The sequence below is a fragment of the Marmota flaviventris genome, chromosome 4 (genome assembly GCF_047511675.1).
Source record: "Marmota flaviventris isolate mMarFla1 chromosome 4, mMarFla1.hap1, whole genome shotgun sequence".
NCBI lineage: Eukaryota > Metazoa > Chordata > Mammalia > Rodentia > Sciuridae > Marmota > Marmota flaviventris.
Genome location: NC_092501.1, coordinates 24,927,345 through 24,940,596, shown reverse-complemented (window position 1 = coordinate 24,940,596; position 13,252 = coordinate 24,927,345). Strand labels below are relative to the sequence as shown.

At 43.1% G+C, this 13,252-nt stretch overlaps 1 protein-coding gene across 1 annotated transcript; it reads left to right on the top strand.

Moving 5' to 3' along the window:
- Positions 1-812: 812 nt before the first annotated feature.
- Positions 813-13,252, top strand: Ina (internexin neuronal intermediate filament protein alpha). The gene is made up of 3 exons (XM_027930404.2): positions 813-1,930; positions 8,842-8,966; positions 11,233-13,252. Exons 1-3 carry the CDS (start codon positions 866-868, stop codon positions 11,540-11,542), a joined length of 1,500 nt encoding a protein of 499 aa, XP_027786205.1. The 5' UTR covers positions 813-865; the 3' UTR covers positions 11,543-13,252.

Here is a 13,252-nt window from a genome sequence, read left to right as displayed (position 1 = left end):
AACTACAACTAAAAAATAAATATTTTTTAAAAACATGTAATAACTTATAAAACAAAAACAAGTCTGCTATCCCTTTACACCAGCCTGTGGTCCAGTTCTGTGTTAGAGCCCTACCAAAGAAGCCCAGTAATTCCCAGCGCTTTCTTCTTTTCCAGGCCTGGCCCCTTTCTGACTCTACCTCCTCTTCTCTCCACTCTCTGAAACTTGGGCTCACGTTCTTTATCGATCTGCTCTCCCTTCCCCATCTTCCCCCTGTAAGCTGAAGAGCTGAAGGGATGCTTTCTGACGTAGGCCCACTTTTTCCCCTGGAAGATCTAAGACACCTGAGAGGGGACAACGCCTCATCCTTCAGGCTCTCACTCTTACTGGAGAAAAAAAGATTTCATCCATGGGAACTCAGGGGTAGACATAGATATGGGGGACACCTCTCAGAAAACCTACTCCCCCAGTTGGTTAAAGGGTGAAGAGAGGCCTGGGTTTGGAAAAGTGACAGAGCTGTGTGGTTTCTGGCTGAGAAAACCGGGTCGTTTGGCCACTCTTGGCTCCAGGCACTTCCAAAGCAGTCGATTCTCCCTGAGGCGCGGAAATCTTAAGGCGGCTCCTACGCAGATGGCCCAGCCTGGGCACCCAAGGTTGCTCGCACGCGCAGCTGCGGTAGTCACTGCGCTTCCCCGCCCCCGCTCCCGGATGCCCCCCTTCCCTCTCCAGGCCGGACCCGAAGCAGGAGCTCCGCCCCCAACGCGTAGTCCCAGCCCCCGCGCCTTAAAACCCGGTGCACACCGCCCCGCCGCGCCCAGCCTGCCGCACCTTTAGCGTCTTCAGTAGCTCCAGCTGCAGCCGCTCTCCAGGCCCTGATCCTGGCACCATGAGCTTCGGTTCGGAGCATTACCTGTGCTCCGCCTCCTCCTACCGCAAGGTGTTCGGGGACAGCTCTCGCCTCTCTGGGCGTCTCTCTGGGACTGGCGGCGCGGGCAGCTTCCGCTCGCAATCACTGTCCCGCTGCAATGTGGCCTCCTCGGCCGCCTGCTCCTCGGCCTCGTCGCTTGGCTTGGGCCTGGCCTACCGCCGGCTGCCGGCGTCCGACGGGCTGGACTTAAGCCAGGCGGCAGCGCGCACCAACGAGTACAAGATCATCCGCACCAACGAGAAGGAGCAGCTGCAGGGCCTCAACGACCGATTCGCGGTGTTCATCGAGAAGGTGCACCAGCTGGAGACACAGAACCGCGCGCTGGAGGCCGAGTTGGCTGCGCTGCGGCAACGCCACGCCGAGCCGTCGCGCGTGGGAGAGCTCTTCCAGCGCGAGCTGCGCGACCTGCGCGCGCAGCTGGAGGAGGCAAGCTCGGCGCGCGCGCAGGCCCTGCTGGAGCGCGACGGCCTGGCCGAAGAGGTGCAGCGATTGCGGGCGCGCTGCGAAGAAGAGAGCCGCGGGCGCGAAGGCGCCGAACGCGCCCTGAAGGCACAGCAGCGCGACGTGGACGGCGCCACTCTGGCCCGCCTGGACTTGGAAAAGAAGGTGGAGTCGCTGCTGGACGAGCTGGCCTTCGTGCGCCAGGTGCACGATGAAGAGGTAGCTGAACTGCTAGCCACGCTGCAGGCATCGTCGCAGGCCGCGGCTGAGGTGGACGTGGCTGTGGCCAAACCAGACCTGAGTTCAGCGCTGAGGGAGATCCGCGCCCAATATGAGTCCCTGGCCGCTAAGAACCTGCAGTCAGCCGAGGAGTGGTACAAGTCCAAGTTCGCCAACCTGAACGAGCAGGCGGCGCGCAGCACCGAAGCCATTCGAGCCAGTCGCGAGGAGATCCACGAGTATCGGCGCCAGCTACAGGCACGCACCATTGAGATCGAGGGCCTGCGCGGGGCCAATGAATCCTTGGAGAGGCAGATCCTGGAGTTGGAGGAGCGGCACAGTGCGGAGGTGGCCGGCTACCAGGTAAGGGCCGGAGCGCTGCAGAGGGAGAGAAAACCTGTCCTCTCCCGTGCATACCTGCACTTCCCGTAAAATGGGGGCCATAGTAAACAAGGGAGTGTAAGGGAGTGGAGAGAAGAGCCTCGACTGGAGGCACTGGCAAACAAAAAGCTCCACTGTGAACTGTTAGGTAGCTCTCTTCCCAGCCCCTCAATTATGTTCCTGTCCCGGCCCTTCTAACAAAGAAGCCCTTAAACTTCTTTGGAGTTCGAAAAATCCAACCATGCCTTTCCGTCAGCAAGTGGACACATACATACTGGCGACTTGGAGGACAGTCTCCTTTCCAGAGTAGAAGAGAGGCAGGTAACAGATTCTCCATGGGCCCGACTGTGCCTCAGCTTCTTTTATTGTTTGTTTAATTCTTTTATTCTTTTTGTGTGCTTCAGTTAGTGTTGGCAACTGGGAAGGGACCCATCCCATTTTCATGACTCTTGCCCTCAAAGGAGTACGGATTGGAGACGGAGGAACTGGATTGTGATTGAGCTAGTAACCCCGCTCTACCCTTCCCCCACACCCCCGCCCCACTGTTTTGAGTCGACCTATTGATGACATTCGCTACTAAAGAAAGCTTTACACCACTTAACAGACGGAAAGAAAAAAAAAAAAAAAGGCTAGGGCGCTGTCCATGGTGCTGATCTCGTGTTCCTCCCATCTTAGAAACAATGTCTCTCCTATCCCGTGTCCCAGTTATGAATCTCTAGGCAATTAACTGCTTTGATTTCTTTCTTTTTTTTTTTTTTTTTTTTTTCAATACCAACAAACCAGTCTTGGTTATCTGCAATCAAAGGTCACCTCGTGGACAACATCAAATTTTACTTTCATGGATGGCTAGGCACTTAAAAAAAATCTCCTCAGTAGCTGTGAGGTCCCACTTGAAAATTATCATTACCTTAACAATTTTGCGTCTAAACCACAGAGATGGTTTCTTTGTTATAGGCGACATTTTTTTTTTCCATCTCCTGCCCTATAAGCGCTTGTGAAGGTATTGATTGGCCCTTTCCTTCCAACAAAGACCACTGCATCTTCAGTTTTACTACACAGGACATTCTAGGTTTATGGCTACAAAGGGCATAGGCAGGATGCAGGGCAAATGAAAAATATAGAAAAGAACAAAATAATGTGGTTCATTCTCAAGGTACAATGAAGAGTTCTTGGAATAGAATGTCCACAATTTGGAAACTTGAAATAATCTAGTTAGAATACATTACATTTGATAAGATTAATAGGGTCTGGGAACATTAATAAAGTAGAACTGAGAAAAAGCATGATATCCTAAAAGTACTATTTTTAGTAAGAAGTTAAAGAATTATTGATGTACAGGTAGTTGCTATTCATTACAAAGAACTCCTTTTGATAAAAGAAGAAAGCCAGCCTGGACTGTTTGGTTAGCTTCGTATTATAGTATTACTCAAATACTTCAATTCTGTTTCAAATGTGTAACAGGAACTTTTCACTATGTGCCCCCCAACCCACCCCCCGCCATGATGTGAATTAATCAGACTCGTGAGACTTCATGTTTTCTTCCAGAAGCCTCAAAGGTTAAACTAGGTGGTCTTCTGGAAAGAAGTATTTGTACAAAAAGGCTAACAGCCCAAACTGTCAGCTGACTTAGGCTTTGCCAGGTACTCTGTTTGCTTGCTTTAGCCCCTACATTCAGGAGGCAGTGCTAGTGTTTTCTGGCTTAATTGCTCTAAAAGGCTTTCTATGTTAGACAATAGTAGAATCATCCGACCTGGTGTGCAAGAAACAAAAAACAACAGAAATTGCAGCATCTGCAGCTCTGCAGTGCTGTTCCTGACAGCTGTAGTCTTCAGAGACTCAGTGGACCCACCCATAGGTGTGGAAGAGGAGTTCAGATAACAGAGCTATTTCCTACCCTTTGAGATTTAAGGTTGGGGTGGGGCTCACAGTTTAACCTACATATCCAGAAGTCCTAAAGCTTCTGACTGTTCTCTCTGTCAGTCTTAGTACTGACCAAGGTGAAAAGCCTCCCTCTTCCATAGTAAGATCCAGCCATTGTTTTCCTGCCCTCTCACCCCACCCCACCCCACCCCCTTTCACTGCAGTAATGAGAAGCTGTTCTCTTCTGCTACAGATATTGGTAGTAGACCCACTTTCCTTTGCAAGCTTGGTAACCCTCTCAGGGACACAGGAAGGCCCCATTAAAGTCAAGTTTTCTTTGCCCCAAAGAGCTGATAGCCTATTTGAGGAGAGAAAACTTATTACACTTTTGAAAGGGTAAAAAATGATTCAAGGTGACAAAATAAGTACTCAATAGTGGATGAGAGTCTGAACCAGGCAGAAGAGATTAGAAAAAGCTAGGGCCATTGTCTTCAAAAGCCAAATGCAGCCACCCTTTGCATGGAAAGTGTAAGGCCTGTTCATTTTTGACAGGGTAATTTTGATCCCTGCATGGTTGCTTCACTACCATTAAAGTCCCAGTTGTGCTTCACTACCATTAAAGTCCCAGTTGTGTATAAAAACACTCCTAGAGGGTACTCGGGGTCCCAGACCTGAACTATGGCCAGTCTTAGAAAGCCAAAGCTTTCCTTAAAAGACCTTGCTGAACAATCAGGATCACTGCTGGTTAATGCTCTCCAGGGAGAACAGCCAAGTCTGCTTTCTTCTCTCCAATATGAGATTGGAGTATAGCCTAATTAAATAGCAGGAAGGGTCTGGCCCCAGGGAGATGGAGGTGACAGTGGCTGCATATAAATCTATAGTTTGATAGATCTATTTCTTAAATTGGAATTCAAGGGAAAAGAAAGGTATATTTGGTCTTTTTTAAAAAGCTGTTTCACTGTTACTGTCATCTGGACCACCATGATATCTCCTTTACAAAAATATTTAAACCAGTAGTTCCTAAATCTAGTGACTCACCAAGGTCAAGTAGGAGCTTTAAAAAAAGCTGTAATTTCTGTTGCTTTTTGCACAGGATATCTAGATGACCCTACTATTGTCTAACACAGAAAGCCTTTTAGAAAGATCCTTGGGCCCACTCCCAAACATATGGAGTCAGTGGTTCCCAGCGGGCCAAGAAATAAACATTTTCACTAAAAGGGCTGCATCCTTTTACTGAAAGGATTGGTCCTCAAACTAATTTTGGAGTGCACTCACCAAAACCGCATATTCCAGTAAACTAACTTAAAGAGATTACTTATAATACAGGATTTTAAAATGTGGTAGAAGAAAGAAAAAGAGAAAGACGTAGCTGAAGCAAAGTGAGAATAAGGAATGACAGTACATCATGGGTGGACCACATTTAAAATTCCTCTCTTACCACCTAAATTGATTATGCAGAACAATAACTGGATGATCCCTTTCAATCAGACTGTGCTGCATTCACTGCTAATCATCTGGCTGAGGGGCCCCCAAAAGTGATGAAATCCACTGCACTGTCTCTCTTCACTGCAGATGCTAGTGTGGCTCATTCTTTTTCCTCCTCCAACCTGCATCCTTCCAGCCTTGGGCCAGATGCTCTTCAGTTGTCTAAGCTACTGTGGAAAGAGACCTCAGCTGGAATAGGGTGTGCCTCTGGGTCCCTTGGGCTAAGCCAGCAGCAGCTGCGTGGTTGGGGGAGGGGGCAGACTGCAGCACTCTGCTCAGATTTCGAGCTGGAGGCCATCTTGGCAGGGCTTTTGAAGGGCAATGCAAGACACAGACTGGTGTGGGGAGGAGAGTGCAAACAAAGGGGGCTACACGTTCATGAGCCATTAATGGTCAGCAGTTAGCCTCTTCATGAAGAAGCCAACTTGTGCTTTTTGTCCATTCTGATCCACAAAATAGATGTGTGAAATGTATAACATAAAACTTCCTGAAATCTCTGGGCTGGGGTTGTGGCTCAGTGGTAGAGTGCTCACCTAGCATGCGTGAGGCACAGGGTTCCTTAGCACCATATAAATATAAAATAAAGATATTGTATCCACCTAAAACTAATAAATAAATATTTTTAAAAAAATTCCAGAAATCTCATCCATCTACAACTTAGCTCCCCAGCAATCTTTCATTTAGAAAACACAACTATTTAACAATTTTTTTTTAAAAAAAGACCTCATTAACCTGATAAGACAAAATAGCATCTCCACATCACATTTTATGAAACTGACTTCTTTGATGCCCTCAGCCTAATCATTCTTTATGTGATTCTAAAATGCTTCTGTATTTGGGTTTCAAACCTGCAGCAGGATAGAGAAGGGTGACCACTGTTGTCAGGCATTGTCAAAAATGAGTAGCTAGCAGATCAGGGTGTCTTTGAGGACAAAGAAAACCAATAAGCAGCAATTTGAGTTCAGATACTGATCTTTGGGGTTGTTTAGGGTAGAAATAGCTTGAGATACCTAAAAGACATTACAGAATTATAGAAAAATGATTGTTTTCATGATGCTTAATTGCCAAGAAGGTTGCATTATGTTTACTATCTTATTTGTGAGTGGTATAAGCCACTTTAGAAAGGTTTCTATTGAAAATTGTTATTTTTTAAAAAAAACTTGATGCTTTAAGAGATATGCAACCACTCTCCAAAAGTACAGTTTGTTATACATTAATATTGTATACTATTATATTCATTTCTTCATTACCCAAGAGATTGTAGGGACAAATCATGATAATTTGTCCATATCATCAAAATAGTAAAGTCATGGGGCTGGGGATGTGGCTAAGCTGTAGCATGCTCGCCTGGCATGCATGCGGCCCGGGTTCGATCCTCAGCACCACATACAAACAAAGATGTTGTGTCCGCCGAGAACTAAAATAAATAAATAAATATTAAAAAAAAAAAAATAGTAAAGTCACATGATGTGTTATTAACAATAACAAAAATCACTAGCATTGACTATTATGTGCTATGCTATTCTAATGAGTATTATCTAACTTAACAGGTAATAGACTCCTCATGTGTTAATGTAAGATGGATTAAACTAGAATCTTGACTCTTGGAACAACTTGGAAAAGAGTAAACACTGTAATTTTCCCTGTTTAAAAAAAAATTCACAATTTGCCAAGTGCAGAAATGGAAGGTTAGAAGAAACTAAAATGTAGAAAACTAACACTGAATGTTAGTGCCAGGGCAAACATGTAGGCCAAAGATCCCACTGAAATCTTCGTCTCTTCCTCATAATGCATTTCTCTTGCTCTTTTGCATAATAATAATGTCCTCGGTCCCCCCTTCTCCTTTTTTCCTCACCCTAGACTTCTTTCTCCATTGTTATAGTAATAGCGATTCTTACTCCTAATGCATCACTAGCAGACTTGCTTGCATCGTTGTCCAGTGTTATCTGAATTTCCCCCACTGCTTATCTAACATTCTTTGTTCTATACCCATCAGTCAGTTGAGATTCTCTTTTGCAGTATACCTGTTAATAGTTATATAACATGTGGGTAGCATGGATTTTTAACTCTTTTTACAAATTCTCTTGGTTTGGAAGTTTGTACCCCCCTGACGGATCAGTCCTGCCCTTCATCATTGCTTCATCATCCACTTCAATACTGGCTTTCTTGAAGTTTCTGACTTGTTCATCTGCATCCCTATTTCATAAAAATAACTCTATTATTTTTATGAAATAAAATCACTGTGTTTTTCCTGTCAACAGAGTTGGAGCTGAATTAATGGCCTATTTGATCACATCTTTTCAGGTCTTAAGAAGTAATGGGGTTGGGACTGTAGCTCAGTGCAGAGCACTTGCCTAGCATGCGTGAGGAACTGGGTTCGATCCTCAGTACCGCATAAAAATAAACAAATAAAATAAAGGCATTCTGTTCATCTACAACTACAGAAATTTTTTTAAAAGTACTTACATAGCATCATTCATTCATTCATCTATCACTCATTGAGCATTTACATTGTATTTATGCTAGGATCTGAGTTTCTAGGGGTGAACTAGACAGAAAAGATCCCAGTCACCATGTTAATTACATTTTTGGTTGTCACAACTGGGATGGAGGGTGTGTGCCTCTGACATCTAATAGGTAGAACCACTGATGTTGGTAAACAAGATAATTTCCTATAAGAAGAGTGAAAAGCAGGATGCCACTTTCAAGTTTTTTCTAATTTGTCCTCCTTTTTAAGGTACATATTTGTAATTTGCCCATAGTTTCTGCATGGCCTAGGAGCTACCCTGGCTGGAGGTCAGATAATGTGCTGGATTGGTAAAGGGAGGGTACTTAAATTGAATGCAAAGGAAGAACTATCTAAGGAGATAAACTTTGAGCTGAATCTTACATAAGATATTGGTAAAGATCCAACATATGGCTCTCTAGGCAGAAGAAATTGCAGGCCTAAAGGGCCTGAAACAGCAATGAACTTGGTATGTTCAATGAACAAAAGAAAAGCCAGGGAGCAAAAGGAAGAACGTAGGTCATGCTGAGGAGTTTTCAGTAGTCATTGAGTAGCAGACTTCCAGGAAACCATCAAGACAAGCAAAGGCATGGAGTGGTAGCAGAGAAGGAGGGCTGTTCTTTCTGTGCTTTACACAGTTGGAATGTCCTGAATCTAAGCTCCTACCCTGATGCTTCATGTTTTGAAAAGGAAATGAATAGTGGAGTTACTCAGCACCAGTACAACAAGCAATGGAGGGATGATAAATATTTTTTTTTTTTTTAAATTATTTCAGTACCATGTGCCTCAGGGTAGAAGTTCCTAAACCTCACCATGCATCTGAATCTCTTGAAAGCCTCTATGAAAAAATGCAAATGCTTGAGTCCCACCCCAGAATAAATGAGTCAGAATCTGGGCTGAGAGATACATCTGTATGTGAGTATTTTATACGTTGCTTAGATGGCTTTAATGTGTAGTGGGGGTGGAGAATCCTTTGCCTTCAGGAAATTTCAATGAATTTCAGCAACTGTGCCCTAAATATTTTGGATATGTTACTTTTCAGGATAGCATTGGACAGCTGGAGAATGATCTGAGGAATACCAAGAGTGAGATGGCACGCCACCTTCGGGAATACCAGGACTTGCTCAATGTCAAAATGGCCCTTGACATTGAGATAGCAGCTTACAGGTACTTCAGAGGGCATGCTCACCCAAGCAAAGCTCATACTTACCTAGGGGCAATGCTACACAAATAAGTGGTTCTAGTCTCTGTGGTTTCTGATCAGCGGAGGAGGATGAAAAGGGACATCACTGGCTTCTTCCAGGCAAACTAAGCTCCTTGTCCCTCTACCTGGATGTACATCCCAGCTTTACCTTACTAGTCTTAGAATATTCTTCATACCTCTGCCAAGGGTTTAAGGGGATAATGGAGGTATACAGAAATAAAAATCCATCAGATTCTAAATTTAAAAATAGAATTTATATACACAGAAAGCCCTAAAAGGCAACGTTTCTCCCTGTATTCCTATTCAAGTGAACATTACCTTTAAAAAAAAAAAAGGTAATTATAAGCCAAGCATGGTGATAGGCATGGTGGGATTATACATGTAATCCAGGTTGCCTGGGAGGCTGAGGCAGGAGGATCACAAGTTTGAGGTATGCTGGGGATATGCTCAGTAGTAGAGGATTTGTCTAATATGTAGAAGGCGGTAAGTTAATCCTTAATACAGCCAAAAAAAAAAAGTAATTGCAAGTACCATTTTCAGAATGACTACCATGTGCCTGGCACTATATTGATACTTCATAAAATTTTCCTAGGTATCAAGGCAACCACATACTGTGTGACTTGCTCAAAGCCATGGCTTTGGTAAATGGCACAGCTGACCTCAGATCTGTCTGGACATTTTTCTCTTTTTCTTACTCTGTATTCTACTTCAAAATAAAGCTCCAAGAGTATTGGATAGCAGCTTGTGTTTCTGGTTTTCAGGGAAGCAAGGTATTGGGATCTCTCCCCGTTTTTTTTTTTTTTTTTTTTTTTTTTTCCAGTACTGGGGATTGAACCCAAAGGCACTTTACCACTGAGCCCCATTCCCCAATCTTTTTATTTTGAGATGGGGTCTTGCTGTTGTTTAGGGCCTCACTAAGTTACTGAAGCTGGCTTTGAACTTGTGATCCTCCTGCCTCAGCCTCCTGAGCTACACAGCTGCACCCAGCAGGGCCTCTCTTTAATGGGGCTGTTCATGCCACGCTGAAAAAAAATTTGGTGTCTGAATAATGTCATTTATTCTGTTATTATTGCTGGTCCCATTCCCTTTGTACTTTTTTTTTTTTTGGTATTTTTGGTTTTGAGATGGGGGTCTCACTATGTTTCTGAGGCTGGCCTTGAGTTCCTGGGCTAAAGCAATTCTTTCTGCATACCTGGGACTATCACTTTGTACCTTTATGAATTAAGAAAGTACAGATGTCAAGTTCAGGCTGAATTAGGCAGTTCTCCTCCTTCCTTTGTGGACTTCTCACCTCCTTATCTGTTGCAGTAAAAGTGTTAAACTAGGAAAATTACTTCTCTCTAAAGCTTTGAAGACTCTAATTGCTTAAAAAAAAAAAATGGGTGTGAGGTGGCCAAGGTGGGTTGTAAGTTCTCCTTCAGGAACATATTTACAAATAGGATAGGTTCCCTTTTTTTTCTTAGTACTGAGGATTGAATTGAACCCACGGGTGCTTAACCACTGAGCCATATCCCCAGCCCTATTTTGTATTTTATTTAGAGAAAGGGTCTCTCTGAGTTGCCTAGGGCCTCAGTAAGTTGCTGAGGCTGGCTTTGAACTCTTGATCCTCCTGCCTCAGCCTCCTGAACCACTGAGATTATAGGCATGCACCACCATGCCTAGCTGATAGGTTTCCTTTTGACAAAGTTTTATTTTGTTATTTATTTTTTTAATATTTATTTTCTAATTGTAGTTGGACACAATCTTTAATTAATTAATTAATTTTAAATATATATATATATATATTTTTAGGTGTAGATGGACACAACACAATGCCTTTATTTTTGTGTGGTGCTTAGGTGCTAGGCGAGCGCTCTACCGCTGAGCCACAATCCCAGCCCCTAATTTATTTATTTTTATGTGGTGCTGAGGATCGAACCCAGGGCCTCGCCCGTGCTAGGGGAGCGCTGTACCGCTGAGCCACAACCTCAACCCCTTGATGATGTTTTAAAGACAGCTAATGCTAAGATGTTCATGTATATGTGTATGTGTATGTACAAATGCTATGTACAAATCTCCAACTCTTTGAGCCTTGAAATACAATATTATTGGTCTCAATCCCATGAAGAAATTGCAAAATTGCAATGTCCTTTAAAGTCTCTCCAAAGTAAATAGGACTGGAAATTTGATTTCATAAAAAAAAAAAAAAATGCAAGTTGATTTCTGAGAGTTTTTCTCTTGGATTTACAGGAAACTGCTGGAAGGTGAAGAGACAAGATTTAGCTCCAGTGGATTAAGTGTTTCAGGGCTGAATCCACCTCCCAATCCAAGTTATCTGCTTCCTCCTAGAATTCTCAGTTCTACAACCTCCAAAGTCTCATCCACTGGGCTGTCACTTAAGAAAGAGGAAGAGGAGGAGGAGGCTTCTAAGGTTGCCTCTAAGAAAACCTCCCAGATAGGAGAAAGTTTTGAAGAAATATTGGAGGAAACAGTAATATCTACTAAGAAAATGGAGAAGTCAAATATAGAAGAAAGCACCATTTCAAGCCAAAACATATAATTATGTTGCTTAAAAAAAGTTAATGCTTAAGAGGGAATAATATCTATTTGACTTGTTAAACAGCTTATACCTGAACCGTAACACCTGTCACCACTACATAATGTCTTCAAGGCTTCAATCCTATTTAGTGTTGAATACTTTCTCTAATAGGAAAACTAGCCCTTAGATTGGAGTAAACTGCAGTCCTGGAGCAATCACAAGGAATTATCTAAGAATACAGCTTTCTCACCTAAAGCTCAGGCTTCACAGTGATAGATGATTCAGGTGCAGAGGAAGTACAAACTAAGGTGCTAAATCTGTGATCATCATCATTTGCTGTGAGCTAAAAGCAAACCCCATATATATTTACTATACCCAGCCAGTAAGCCAGTACCCAGCTATATTATCTTACTCTAGGTTCCTAAAACATAAGATCACTGCCAAATGGTGGTGCACATCACTGCATAAACCAATGGTCCACACCCAATTCCACTCTGACAGAACTAAGTCACAAATGATAGGTATTTAATGGACACTTTCTTCCCTACTCCCTTCAAATCCACATATCCTTTTCCTCCATCCAGGAAAAAAAAGAAAAGAAAAAAAATAGGTCTAGTGTAGTATGTTTCCCTTTTGAATACATTTAGGTTTTTCTTAAAAGAACTTACCCCCTTTTAGGTCTCTTGCTCAATGGATAAAATTAGATGCATGTTGACCATTTCTGTGATTTGTGTAATAACTTACCTTGTCCATTTCATGTACTTTCTGTAGGTTAAAAAAAAATGGCAGTGATGAATTTTAATGGTTCCCCCCAACAAGCAAAATAATGGAAATAATCTCTAGATGTTAGACTTTGAACTTATTCAAATCCATTTAATTAGGGGAAAAAAAAAACCACTTTATTAAGAATGTAGCTTTCACCTTAACTTTAGAAATACAGTAATAGTTTTCCCAAGCTGTGATTAAGCTGACCTTAGATGTAGTAGGATGTTAAAAGAGGTGGGTATTCTAAGAATGGAAAAAGCCAAGGTCTCATCTGTGTCAGACTGTGTGGTATAGAACTAGCTTTTTTGTGCCCTTATCCTTAGAATCCATGTGTTCCCCTTCTCACTAGTCTAGGTCCTAAAGAGGCCTTGCTTTCACTCTCCTATGCCTTTTAAGAATGCTAAGTAGAGGATATTTTATCACCAGGACACAATGCTATTGCCCAAAAGTTAAAAAACAATAACAATCTCACTTCTGGTCAATCAGCATCACCAGCAAACATAAAAAAGAAATCATTCTCTTTTTTTCTAAGAGTCTTCCCCCACAGTTGCCTCACTGCTGCATGGTTGGCAGGTGTCCCTTCCCTGCTGGAAAGGCAGAGACACTCAGACCCCAGAGTGGTGTGCACATCGCTTCTCACTTCCTGGACTGTAGTCTGGAGGGTCAGTTTTTCATCCGCCTGACTATGTAGCATCTGCATTGCCCTGTCTGCCACATGTGCCAAGTTTGATGCAGGACTCTCAGCGCTTACTTCCAACAAAGCTACAGCTGCCCCTGTCCCTGTTCCACAGCTCCATTATGAGCTCTGTGGTGACAAGGACATGATGCGTTTACTGAACTTCCTTATTCTAGCACATGCTTCAATAGCTCAAGGAACTCAAAAGACACTTTTCTTCCTATCCCTATCTTTATTCCTCACATTTGCTGTAAGACATTAGTAAAATAATAAATTAAAAGTCACATGAA